Genomic DNA, 13,513 nt, shown 5'->3' with positions numbered 1-13,513 from the left:
TTTATAAAGACTGATTTCTTTATACAAATTAATTTGTGACATTCACACAATCAAATCGCTACAAAAATGTGGAACTTTACAACTCTAAATTTTTTCTCATCTCTAAAGTGCTGCAGTGTTCGTCTGGCAGGAAACTGTTGCTTAACAGATCCATATGTACAGCGTGAAGTCACAAACATAAGAGACATTCTCTCTACAGACATCATATGATGTACAGACTGTCACATGGCAGGTTCACATTCTGTATATGTTGAATAACTCATCAGATCATTTCATGATCAACAAACAATCCGTGAAGCTCTTGATTTAGTCATAAGAATCACTGAAAGGCACTACATAAAGACCTCGTCTTTCTTTTACAGTTTTATTTCTGGCTAACAATGTTGCGTGCGATGAGTTCTTTCATGATCTCATTGGTTCCTCCATAGATGGGCTGAACTCGGGAGTCCACAAAAGCCCTGAAAGAGAGAAAGAGAATCACTAAAACTCTTCTGCTGTGTTTTATTTATGTGGAAAGAAAAGTCTGGCTGGGTGAATCACAAGCAAACAAGTCCAGGTCATATTTTACCACAAAAACTTGTGAAATGAGATTATATGAAGCCTATTGTTAGGAATGCATTGTGACATTATTTTCATGAAAATATAAGCAATATTCCAGGTTTAATACAAGTTCAACTGAATCAACAGCATTTGTGGCATAATGTTGATTACCACAAAAATGTATTTCAACTGTCCCTCCTTTTCTTAACAAAATAAATAAAAAATGTAGGTTACAGTGAGGCACTTATAATGGAAGTGAAAGTGGCCAATTGTTTGGAGGGTTTAAACAGAAATGTGAAGCTTATAATATAATAAAAGCACTTACATGAATCTGTAATCATGTTAATCATGTTTTAGGATCATTTACATGTCGTCATATAGCAACAAAGTTGTAACATTGGCTAGAATTTAACACAGAAAAGGTTAGTAAGTGATTTTATCACAGTAAAATCATGCTAACACACATATTGTTTACATCTTGTGCCTATACTTTTGAAAAAGTGAGTATTTTAATGTTCAAAAATTGGCCACATTCACTTCCATTGTAAATGCCTCAATGGAACCAGATTTTTGCTTTTTTTAAACAAAGGTGGGGCAAGTTGAAAACGTACATTTACATTTATGCATTTGGCAGACGCTTTTATCCAAAGCGACTTACAGTGGACTTATTACAGGGACAATCCCACCGGAACAACCTGGAGTTAAGTGCCTTGCTCAAGGACACAATCGTGGTGGCTATGGGGTTTGAACCAGCAACCTTCTGATTAACAGTTATGTGCTTTAGCCCACTACGCCACCACCACTCCACGAAAATTTATTTTTGTGGTACAAATGCTGTTGCAAACGCACACATTTAGCCAAATACTCCCTAATTTAATGTGACCTCATTAGATTTCATTACTGTAAAACTCATTTTACATTAAAATGACATTTCATTACATTACAATTCATTAAAATCATCATAACAAAGGAATTTATCAGGTTCAATACAAGTTAAGCTCAATCGACAACTTAAGGAATAATATTAATTCCCACTCTTGAAAAAAGTTCAAATTTGTGTTACAGAGAGGCAATTAAAATGGAAGTGAATGTGGCCAGTCTATAAACGTTAAAATACTGTTAAAATTATTTATCTGTGTAAAGTAATATCCAATATAGTTATTGTTGGGAATGTACCGGTGGTCAAGGAGGTTAAAAAGTAATGTGGATAAATAAATATGCAGTGTAAGGTGTTTATTCCAATGAAGGTGCAAAAAAAAGATGGTTTCCAATTGGAGTGCAAAGATATTTACAGTGGCAAAAAGAAGAAAAAATAAAGTGGCATTCGACTGATCACAAAGTATAGTCAGGACATTAATGATGTAAAAAAACAGCACAATCACTATTTGAAAAAAGTCATTTTTGATCAAATCTAGACAGCAGCATCACTCCAAAACCTTATCCTTGATTAATCGTGCTAAATTTAACATTTGGTTCTAGAAAATAACTTGCCATTATATCAAACACAGCTGAAAGCTATTTGGTTCATTAAATGAATAATAACATTGTCTTTGTTTGTTTTTGAGTTGCCACAGTATGCAATAGACTGGCTTGTCTTAAGGTCAATATTAGTTAAAAAATGACAAAAAAAAAACAGCTTTCTCTATAAAATCATCAGTCAATTGTTTTGAGGAATGAAGGTTATACAATGCATGAAATTGCCAAACAAATGAAGATTTCACACAAAGGTGTACACTACAGTCTTCAAAGACAAAGGACAACTGGCTCTAACAAGGACAGAAAGAGATGTGGAAGGCCAGATGTACAACTAAACAAGAGGATAAGTACATCAGAGTCTCTAGTTTGAGAAATAGACACCTCACATGTCCTCCGCTGACAGCTTCATTGAATTCTACCCGCTCAACACCAGTTTCATTTACAACAGTAAAGAGAAGACTCAGGAGGCCTTATGGGAAGAATTGCAAAGAAAAATACACTTTAGAAACAGAAAAAGAAAAAGGTTAAAGTGGACAAAGAAACACAGACATTGGACAACAGATAATTAGAAAAGAGTGTTATGGATCTTAACCCCATTGAGCTTTTGTAGGATCAGCTAGACTGTAAGAAGCGTGAGAAGTGCCCAACAAGACAGCCACAAAGCCTGGCAGCTAGAATGCCAAGAATCTGCAAAGCTGTCATTGCTGCACATGGAGGATTTTATGATGAGAACTCTTTAAAGTAATTGAAGAAGTTCTGAAAAAAGAAATATTAATCACATTATTAATGTCCTGACTATACATTGTGATCAGTTGATGCCACTTTGGTGAATAAAAATACCAATTTCTTTCCATAAGAGCAAAATCTGAACATTATTCCAAACTTTTGGCCGCCAGTGTACGTACACAGTTGTACTTGGTTATGCCACTCTGGCCCAAAACTCCAACACGTAATCAACTTTTTCTTCACCTCTAACCAACTCTTAACTCCTATCTGAACTCCCACTCTTCAAATGGCTATCAGGAGCTGCATTTACAGCTTAGAATAGGAAGACAAGGTGAATAAACAATTATCTGCAACATAAAACATTAACATGGTTCAACATAAAGGGTATCACAAACACATTTCACAAGAGCAATCATTATTCCACAAGATTACCCCCCACTCCTGTGCCCTATTGTAATAAAACAATGGGAGCTATACATGTGGCAGCTTCCCATAAACAGATTTGGCAAATGAATGGTGAACTGGTAGGTACAACTGTTTTTGTATTCATGTGTTGGCCTGATAAAATGAAGCATTAAACTTTAACGTGTACATATTGTGTTGTGTGCTTCATGAGCAGTTATATTTACGGTGTTTAACATGATCATACTGAACATTTAACAAACTCAACAATTAAATCATAAAAGGGAGCAATTAATGGCATGAACAACAGCACAAACAAAGCTACAAAAACCATCTGCGTAAACTGATGATATTTGCTGCCATCCAGACTGTGAAAATACGGTGCATCATTTGTGTGTGTGTGTGCGTGCGTGCATGCGTATGTGTGCACATTCTCAGTCCCTTTTATGATAAAAGTCTTTAGTCACAGAATCCATTTGTGACAGTTATATTAAAGGGATTCATTGTCATGACAATTAATTTGTAGTTTTGGATATAACTTTACACAGATATGGTTAGTAAGCGATTTTATCACACTAAAATCATGACATATTCTTCACTGGTTTCATGCGTTTCACTCAGCTGTCTCTACAAAGTCGAAGATGTTATTCAAAAGTGGATTTCTATTAAACAGCTACAGGTTTAGAAGACATGGATCATTCTGGAAGGCTCCACACCTACATATGGAAGCATTAGATACAATAGCATACTGTGCAAAGTATTTAAACACCTCATAGTCACATTTTAGCGTGTACAGAAAGAATATTTAACTGAGTTGTACAATGATAAAGTATCTTTAAAAAGCACTTCTATAAATGACACTTCAAATGAACTCAGCACGCAACTCTATGTTTAGTGTGAGATACAGAGCTGAGAGAAATACACCCTCTGCTGGACACCAGAATAATGGCCAAGGAAAAGCAAATACTAAGACTGTTTGAAATAACAGTGTATACAGACAGAAAAGTGAGTGCAATAAATATAATAAGTGCAGAACAAAGGAACAGTTCACCTCAGAATGAACATTCTGTCACTATTTACCACCATTTACAATTCCACAGAGGAAGGAAAGTCATATGGGTTTGGAACCACATGAGGGTGTCTAAATGATGACAGAATTTTCATTTTTGGTGAACCATTCATTTCAATATTGTTTGTAAACTACATCTATAATTCCTGAATATGTGAACACTGCATTCTGGAGTATCAGTTTTATCTTCCAGGTACAGTATGCCTGCATATTAAACAAGTTATGTGTATAAAGCATACTGCATTTCGAGTTTACTTGGAGTGGCATACTGCTATCGAATTATTATACAATACATGCCGTTTTAAAAAGCAGATGGTGATTGTCACTCACTTGGCTATTGGAAACTCCCACATGTAGCCCCATCCTCCATGAAGCTGCAGGCACTCAGATGCAACTTTATTCTGCAGATCTGAAGCCCTGTGGAGAGGTAAAGACTGCAATTGTATTGCTGTATTCAGCAGGTTTGGATTCTGATGCCCTGTTTGCAAGCACCTGGTATAAACATCTGCGTCGGTCATCCAATCACAATAGTCAGGACAGACAGACCCCGGTTTTTGAGGTGAGAGTCTACGCACAGACAGACATTCAGGATGGATTGGTGATTTAGATGCGATGTGGTCACATGTGTCTTTGACAACCTCTGTATTTGTTTTTTGTAATTCGAAAACAAAAGGTTTATGACCCCATATACACCTGTATTTAGCACAGACAACTTGTGATCGGGTCATCCGAAGCACATCTTTAAACCAGGAGTGAAGCGGGTCATAGATGAACAGATAGAAAGAACCCTGTGAAAACGGGGCCTGGAAGTCTCACCAGTATTTGGCCATAGATGCCGTGCTTGAGTCCAACTTCTTCTCACTGTGGAGCTGAAAGCAGTTGTCGACGAACGCTCGACCGACACAGATCTCCGTCTTTAGCTCAGCCAGTTTGTGCTGCACTGTCTGAGAGAGAGAAGAGCACTTTTACAATTGATGATGATAAGATGTTAGTAGTTCAAACCTGATTTACAGCTCACTGATGTACAAATGAACTACATAATGTAGCTCGTTCAATTTCTCCAAGCATCTGTCTGAAACCGAAACCGATGGAGGGATACAATTACGGAGAGAGCGCCTGGTCATGACCTTACGTGAGGTTAAAAGTGGACTACACAAATGAGAAAACTGATCCTCATAGTGAAAGTCTAGAGAAACCAATTATACTGAAAGGTTTTTTTAAGGGATCATATCATGAGAATTAGTTGTATTTTAAACAGATTTGATTGGCTAAGATATATATATTATTTAGTCAAATGGAATGAGTGAACAAGAACCACTCATTACACCTGTTGTGCAAATTTGATTTGTTTATTCTTTTATTTTGCTTTATCACTCCCTTTTTTCTTTCTCCTCACTGGCCAGTATGTGGCGATATACACAAAGAATGCAAATCAGCAAAAAACAGAAGAAGAACTCTCTTGAATATATGGATATAACCACTGGAGTCGTATGGATTACTTGGATGGTAAAATGTACAGTTTTTTTCCCTCAGATATAGTTAATTAGACACATATTAGTATGTATTAATCTTTTATCAATATATGTATAAATGCCATAGAAACAGTGGACATGTTGTAATTACAATTGGGCAAAATCTTCTGATGTTCTCCAGTGGACTTTAAAAATAGGATCAAATAGGTAAATTCAATTCATATCAAACTTTATTGGCATAAGGGACTTAATTGTATATTGTCAATGCATTATTAGACTATACATACAGATATAAAACATATTGAATGCTAAAGTTAAATTTGCTGAACTTTAAAAATCTCAAAACTATTATTTACTCCGGCTGCCATTTAGTCTCAGCAAGTGCACCTGACTGAAGCTTGCTGAATGTTCAGGTCCTTCTCAGTCTCTATCGCACACACGTTGGGCCTCTCTCGGGTGCTTTCACTTTTAAAACTGGTTCAGATGGGACATTGCAAAGAGATACAGCTGCTTGCCTGTATCTTTCACACACATGGTTTATCACTTGCGGGTGAAGTCTCCATTCTCCATACAGCAATTCCACTACTGTGTTTATTATACCCGGGACATGCTTCGCGCATAAAGAATAAGCATGTACAGTTTCACACAATCAGTTTCTGTGCGAGCATGTGCAGTTTAGTCAAGTGAGCACCCCCCACCATAATAAAAATATGGAGCCTTTAAGGTTGAGTAGCCTGCCAGGAACAACTTGGGACACCTTTCTCCGATTACGTGAAAATGGATACAGCATTAATTGCGTTATTTATTTATTGTTTTTGCATAAAATGTTAATCATAGAAATGAATGCGTTAAATTTCTAAGTTCTATAATTTTTCATTTTACTAGTACAAATGTCCATCCCTGATATCAACAAATGAATTACAATTGCAAATTTTGTATTCAAGATATCAGTCAAATCAATAAATTGAAGAGTAAATCTTACTAGTTACAATAACATTACACATATCTGAAATGAACATTACCACTAGTCACTAGCATTTTTACATTTAGTTGTATTTCAATTGTGGATATCAGAAATGGAGAATTGCACTAGTAACAATGTATTTATTGGTATAAAACATATTATCCATTTTACTAGTAAGAAGTACAAGTACATATCTGATATGTGTAATTGAACATTTTAACTAGTAAGAAAAAAATTGTTGCATGATACAGTATGACCTTTTCGTGTTTACCTGCAAGTGAGCGATGGTCTTGCCAAATGCCTTCCTCTGCATCACGTAGTTCCTTGTCTCTTCAAACATGAACTCACAGCTGGCCATGGCCATGGCTGCTATGATAAGACGTTCCTGCGGAATAACAGAGAAAGAGAGAGAGAGATCCAGACTTTGATTGATCCCCTTTCAAATTATAGTACACTATAATGGGGTGTCAGCATATTTGTAGAGCTGTTTGAATATGCTAAATCCTTTGTCCTATACAGTTTGGAAATTTTACAACCACAATTGAATCTGTGTAGAATAGATCTTGTGCAGCAAAATGCAATGGGTGCCAGCAGCACTAAACACTTCTACTTTTAAATCAGTCTGTTTGAAGACAACACTAATGCTAACTTAATAACCAACAGTACATCTGTTCTTCTCTTATATACCTGTGGCAGCTCATTCATCAGGTAATAGAATCCTTTATTGGCCTGACCCAACAGCGCATCGGCCGGCAAACGCACATCCTCAAAAAACAACTCCGCTGTATCCTGGAAACAATGAATATGTACAGTAGACCCTTAAATGTCTTGACTAATCAATGATGCTTTAAAGTGATATTAACCCAATATGCTTCAATAATATCTCGGAAAGCTCATATAAAACCTGACAACTCATATTACTTTTTCCATGTTTTTAACATTGTGGATTTCCATGCATTTGTGAGTATTGTATGTGAAAATCTTGAGAGAACCTGAGCTTTCAGCCCGATTTTTTCCAGCTTGCGGCCTTTCTGGAAGCCCTTAGTGCCATTGTCAACTAAGAACAGACTGATTCCATGAGCTGCAGTCTTTGCCTCACGATTCGTCACAGCAACTACGATCACCACATCACTCATCCAGCCGTTAGTAATAAACACCTGAAAGAAAGAGTGCTGTGCATGAACAAAACCAGATGGAAAATGACAGGCATGAAAAAGATTCACAACAAAAAACAAACAAATTAACCAACAACTAATCTACAGAAGATTCAGTTATTTTATTTAAAAGAACTGTTCACTGAACAGTTTTAAATACGACTGTGTGCAATTTGAGCTGCATTGGAGGGGAAGATTTTCAGTGATTTCTGTCTGTTCCTCACACACTAATATCCAACTTTTTTCTGAATGCGGAAGTGTTCCATGATTCATAACGAATGCCTGTTTTGATTTTCAGGTCTCCAGGTCTCGCATTGGCGTATGTTCTTAGCAGATGATGCGATGCTTAGCATTTTAAATTTGTAAAAATTGTCAAATAAATAAAAAGTCTTTTGACAATGTCTCACCTGAGTGGGTAGATGACATAACGCATTGGCCAGAGGTTATTTACATTGATATCATGAACTACTTTGAGTTGTTATGACAGCCTGAAGTAATTTTTACTCGAACTAACACTTAAAATGGTTGTTGTTTTCCATCTGGATCACTCATTTCTGAAGTTTTAAATATCACTTTTTATAGAGGCCTGAAACAGGAAACAGTCCAGACACTATTAAGACTAAAATAAAAGACTAATTACGTGCAATATTTTAGACAAACGATGTAAAAATGTATGAACCTCACTGCTATTTTTATTGCAAGGATAAAAACACAAAGTATTCCTGTAACAATGCTCTTTTTCTCACTATGCACAAGAAACCCTGAATTCAATCCAAATATGCAATAATTAAATTTAATTCCATGTGGCTGTCTGCTTTTTATATAATTTTTTATGTTATACATCTTATTTTCTATACCTGTTTTACTTAATGCATATTATACAACGTGCATTTATAAAACTATCCCTTGTGCTATATTATCCAGGCATTAATAAGCGAAGCTGGGTTCATGAGTTTGTTTGGAATACACTCGCAGCAAAGTACATGTTGAAGACATTGGCACTCATGTGCACTAGCAAAATACACAGATACTTTATTCCTTAAAATGCATCAAAAATATGGAAACAACATAATGATTTGAATTTGATTGTTTCGGTTCTGATGTGAGCAGACAGTTGCTGTTTGTCTCACAAATTCTTCACACATTTAGTGTAAATAGACCTTAAGACATGGAATATAGCACACATGTTGCATGGACAACTTTTTACTTTTATGGTGTTTTATTGTCCTTTCTGTATCTCTACCATGTCCATCCCCATTCAATTTCATTGTATAGAAAAGTGCTGCGTGTACTTTTGATTAACATATTTTTTTTCCACAGAAAAAAAAATGTAAATGATGACAGAATGAAATTGTCTTTTAAGTGATAAACATAATTTTCCTAATTCCATAAACCAGAGGAAGAGAGAGAGAGATGTAGGCACACTTAAATTCTGCTGAAAATACTGTAGAAAGAATAGATGGCATTTTTCACACCTTGCTCCCATTAAGTATCCAGTCAGTGCCATCTCTTTTGGCATAAGTCTTCACTCCTTGAAGGTCACTACAGAGACAAAATAGAACATACTACTACTAAAGGGACAAATTGCACACATATCACAAAATTGCTTTTTAGTACAAGTAAAAATTATGCACCATGAATGTCAATGTCTTTGTATATTTAAAGTGACGTCAAGCTATCTAACTATTTGAGGGACTGAAGCTTCATTTATTCTTCACTGATGCTCACCTGCCGGCTCCAGGTTCAGTCATAGCGATGGCCCCAATGCATTTCCCAGCAGTCATCTGTGGAATATAGTGCTCAATCTGAGCCTTAGAGCCGTAGTGACTGATGTAAGGCATTACAATCTCAGAGTGCAGAGAGAAACCCGGACCGCTGCAGTTAGCATACATTCTACAACACAAACAGAGCCACTGTACTTCTGCAACATTACAACACACATACAAGTGTGAATCTCATGAGAACATGTCCAGGCCATGCTTCTAGGAAGTAAAAAAAACCAAAAAAACTCAATGGTGATTCACATTAGATTCTCATTACTTTAATACAGTAATTTGTTCGATTATTATTTTATATTATTATTATATTATAAATACTATTGCAATATTATAAATATTGTAATACAATGATTAATTTATTTAAATTATCATATAAGTGGCATAATAAGGATAAGAATGGCAGAAGGTGTATGGATGGATGGATCATCAAAAGTTAAAGGCAGTACAACAACTACAATATTTATGTATAAATACTTCACAATTTAAAAAAAAAAAAATTCTGCATTGCAGTAATGAGAATAGGGAGTGGGGTGTGCTTTACTGTCATGAAAATAATGTTACAATGCAAAGAATCTTGATGGCCATAAAGCAGGCTTCATTTTATAATAATTATAAAATAATTCTACAACAACAACAATAATAATAATTTCTTACTTCATGCTTTTGATTTTGGGATGAAACAGTTTCTTGGCATGCAAAGCCATGGCAAAATCTTTACAACATAAATGTGTGACTGATAGCAATGTTACAGACAGGTGATGGTGGGGCTACAGTGATAGGCAGGTGAGGGCGGAGCAACAGTGATGGACTGGTGAGGGCGGAGCTACAGTGACAGGAGGGGCTACAGTGATGGGCAGGTGAAGTCGGAGCTATAATGATGGGCAGGTGAGGATCCAGTGACGGAAAGGGGTGGGCGGGGTACAGCGATGAACAGGTCAGGGTGAAGCTACAGTGATATAAAGGTGAGGGCGGAGTTACAGTGATGAACAGGAGAGAGTGGAGCTACAGTGATAGAAAGGTGAGGGTGGGGCTACAGTGATGAACAGGTGAGGGTGGGGCTACAGTGATGAACAGGTGAAGGCTGGCTACAGTGATGGGCATGTGAGGGTGAGGCTACATTGACAAAAAGGTGAGGGTGGGGCTATATTGACAGAAAGGTGAGGGTGAGGCTACAGTGCAGAAAGGTGAGGATGGGGCTACAGTGATAGACAGGTGAGGGTTGGCTACAGTCATGGGCAAGTGAGGGCGGGGCTACAGTGATAGACAGGTGAGGGCGGGGCTACAGTGATAGACAGGTGAGGGCAGGGCTACAGTGATAGCCAGGTGAGGGCAGGGCTACAGTGATAGCCAGGTGAGGGCAGGGCTACAGTCATGTACAGGTGAGGACACGGCTACTCACTGCTCCTCCCACACCACAGCAGCAGACAGCATGTCTCCTCCCACCCCTCCATGTTCTTCGGGAGTGAAAATTCCCAATAATCCCTGTTCTCCAGCCTTTTCCCAAAGCTCTCTGCTAACCTCACCCTTCTTTTCCCATCTGTAAATACACAAATACACACTTTTGACTATACCACATACATTTTTAATGGTACATCTATCTGATTATTAAGACATTATCAGGATTAGATAATGAAAGAGCACTGAACACTTTACAAAGGTGAAGTGACTCACTCTGCATGATACGGAATGACTTCCTCCTGAAAGAACCGCCGCACATTCTGACGGAACAGGTCGTGTTCCTCCGAGAAGATCCGTCTGGTGCCAATGTCCATCAGAGTCTTGGCCATGGATGTTTCAGGACGAAAAGGTTCTGCTGTTTCCCCATGCTGGGGGTCAGCATGTTGCATTCTGGGAATCAAATCAACATCTTAAAATAGACTTGAATAGCTCTCTCAAAATTCAGTACATGGTTCTAAGTTTGCTAAAAGCACTGAAGCTTTTTAAAAATTATAATAATAATAACAATATACAATGTTGTTTTATATTAATAATTGTGTAGTATATTATAGATATCTCTGAACAACAATGTCATTCATTTCACTGAAAACCACTTCTTAATATTCTATTTCGTTTTTTTATATGATATACCATGGTACTTTAATGTCATGTAACGATTACCACATTTACCCACCGTTCACAATTATAATCTAAAGATATGAATACCATATCAATATCATATCAATACTGATATATTCTATATGTATGTACCATTGCATTAACAAGGTATTTAGAAACAATAGTACCGGTCCAAAATAAATAAATGATAAAATATTGCTGGAGTAATATGCTTCTCAAAAACGTTTTATTGTTTATTCTCATTTCACTGTCTGAACAACATGTAAAACACGTGAGAATTATTGCAATATACAAATGCGCCTATCGAACAAAGTAAGAAAACAAATACGATTTCTGTACAGATTAAACATTAAGGAAATCAATAATAAAGTCACAAAAGAAACATTAACAAAAACAAACAGCAAATGCCACTCTCACCTCGTCATGGACACTGTAAACGCTTGTTTACCCCGCAGATACACATTTTTCGTGACAGGAGAAAAACTCCTGAGTGTTTTGAGCACAAACATGTTATGTCGATATGATCAATAACACTGCAGTCTGACTGATTGATTGACAGGTCACATACAGCGCCCGTGAACTTTCCTCTAAATCCACTTCCGCCTAATAACACATGAAAACAGCACTTCAAAATAAGAGTCCGTGTTTTAGATTCAGCTGATGAAGTGAACGGTTGTGAAATCAAGCACGAATAGTTAATGAAAATAATTATTACCTCATGAATTGAAACAAATATTTACTGTTGAAAGGGATTATCATTTCCTTTCCTTGCAACCACTGTCTTCAAACTATTTTAACATTTTGCTGTTTATTCATAAATGTGTTGAATTTATTGTGTCGTGAAATGGGTTTTAAAAAAAAACCCTATATTTATATTTATTTGGAGTTGCAAAATGTGAAATAGTAAAGTGGAATTAGTTATTTCCTATGAGAAACACAAACAGATGTTAGGACCTGACTGCCGCAGTCACTATTCACTTTCAGTCTTAAGTGTCACTGATCCCTGCCATCCTAGACACTAAATAATGACTTAATGAAAATGATTAATTATAATAGAGACATACATGTCAATGAAGTACAGAAAACCTACTAGAAACAAGTAGATATGATTCCTATATAAATTAAAGTAAGCTTTTTTTGTGATTAATTTTAATCAACTGATTAGATTTTTGTGGATGTTCCAAAGTCAATTCCACCCAAGTTCACACAGGTGTCCTAGTAGAGTAACCACAGGTGTAGTTCAGCAAATTAAATATGAACATGTTCTACTAACGTTTGACAGCCACATTTTTATTTTAATTTTCAAAGCCAAAATAAAGGTTCCAGTGAGGCACTTATAATGGAAGTGATTGGGGCCAATTTTTGGAGGGTTTAAAGGCAGAAATGTAAAGCTTATAATTGTATGAAAGCACTTACAATAATTCTTCTGTTAAAACTTATGTATTACTTGAGCTTTAAATTATTATTTTTTTACAGTCATTTAAGGGTTTAGAGTTTGCTGTTGACATTACATCGTCATGGCAACAAAATTGTAAAATTAGTTATAACTTTACACAGAAAAGGTTAGTAAGTGATATTATCACAGTAAAATCATGTTAACACACATATTGTTTATGTTTTTTGACTATACTTTTAAAACAGTGAATATTTTAACTTTAAAAATTCTAGTCTTTTAATCCACGTTATTGAAATCTCTGTCTACTCCCAGAGATAAGTGACATCAATGACCTCTACTGGGCACTTATAATCATGACACACACACACACACACACACACACACACACACACACACACACACACACACACACACACACACACGCACACACTATAGTGTAGATATATATTCAAAATTATTC

General features: G+C 36.3%; 1 protein-coding gene across 1 annotated transcript; it reads right to left on the bottom strand.

Annotated features, from left to right (window-relative positions):
- LOC127622853 (long-chain specific acyl-CoA dehydrogenase, mitochondrial-like) lies at positions 1–12,260 on the bottom strand. The gene is made up of 11 exons (XM_052096963.1): positions 12,075–12,260; positions 11,253–11,429; positions 10,981–11,118; positions 9,532–9,696; positions 9,279–9,345; positions 7,642–7,806; positions 7,337–7,438; positions 6,921–7,034; positions 5,030–5,157; positions 4,544–4,630; positions 1–458 (listed from the first exon to the last, which is right to left on the bottom strand). The coding sequence occupies exons 1-11, from the start codon at positions 12,164–12,166 to the stop codon at positions 365–367; spliced, it is 1,329 nt and encodes a 442-aa protein (XP_051952923.1). The 5' UTR covers positions 12,167–12,260; the 3' UTR covers positions 1–364.
- Positions 12,261–13,513: the final 1,253 nt, after the last annotated feature.

The sequence above is a fragment of the Xyrauchen texanus genome, chromosome 29 (genome assembly GCF_025860055.1).
Source record: "Xyrauchen texanus isolate HMW12.3.18 chromosome 29, RBS_HiC_50CHRs, whole genome shotgun sequence".
Lineage (NCBI taxonomy): Eukaryota > Metazoa > Chordata > Actinopteri > Cypriniformes > Catostomidae > Xyrauchen > Xyrauchen texanus.
The sequence above is the reverse complement of the archived record's forward strand: the minus strand, read 5'-3'. Positions and strand labels throughout refer to the sequence as shown.

What these genes read in the sequence shown, in the direction of transcription:
- LOC127622853 (XM_052096963.1), bottom strand. Translation starts at nt 12,166, where the DNA reads ATGTTTGTGCTCAAAACACTCAGGAGTTTTTCTCCTGTCACGAAAAAT. An exon ending in TGATGAATGAGCTGCCACAG is followed by an intron (nt 7,035 to 7,336) that starts GTATATAAGAGA and finishes GTTATTCCGCAG; the next exon opens with GAACGTCTTATCATAGCAGC. An exon ending in AGACCATCGCTCACTTGCAG is followed by an intron (nt 5,158 to 6,920) that starts GTAAACACGAAA and finishes TCTCTCTCTCAG; the next exon opens with ACAGTGCAGCACAAACTGGC.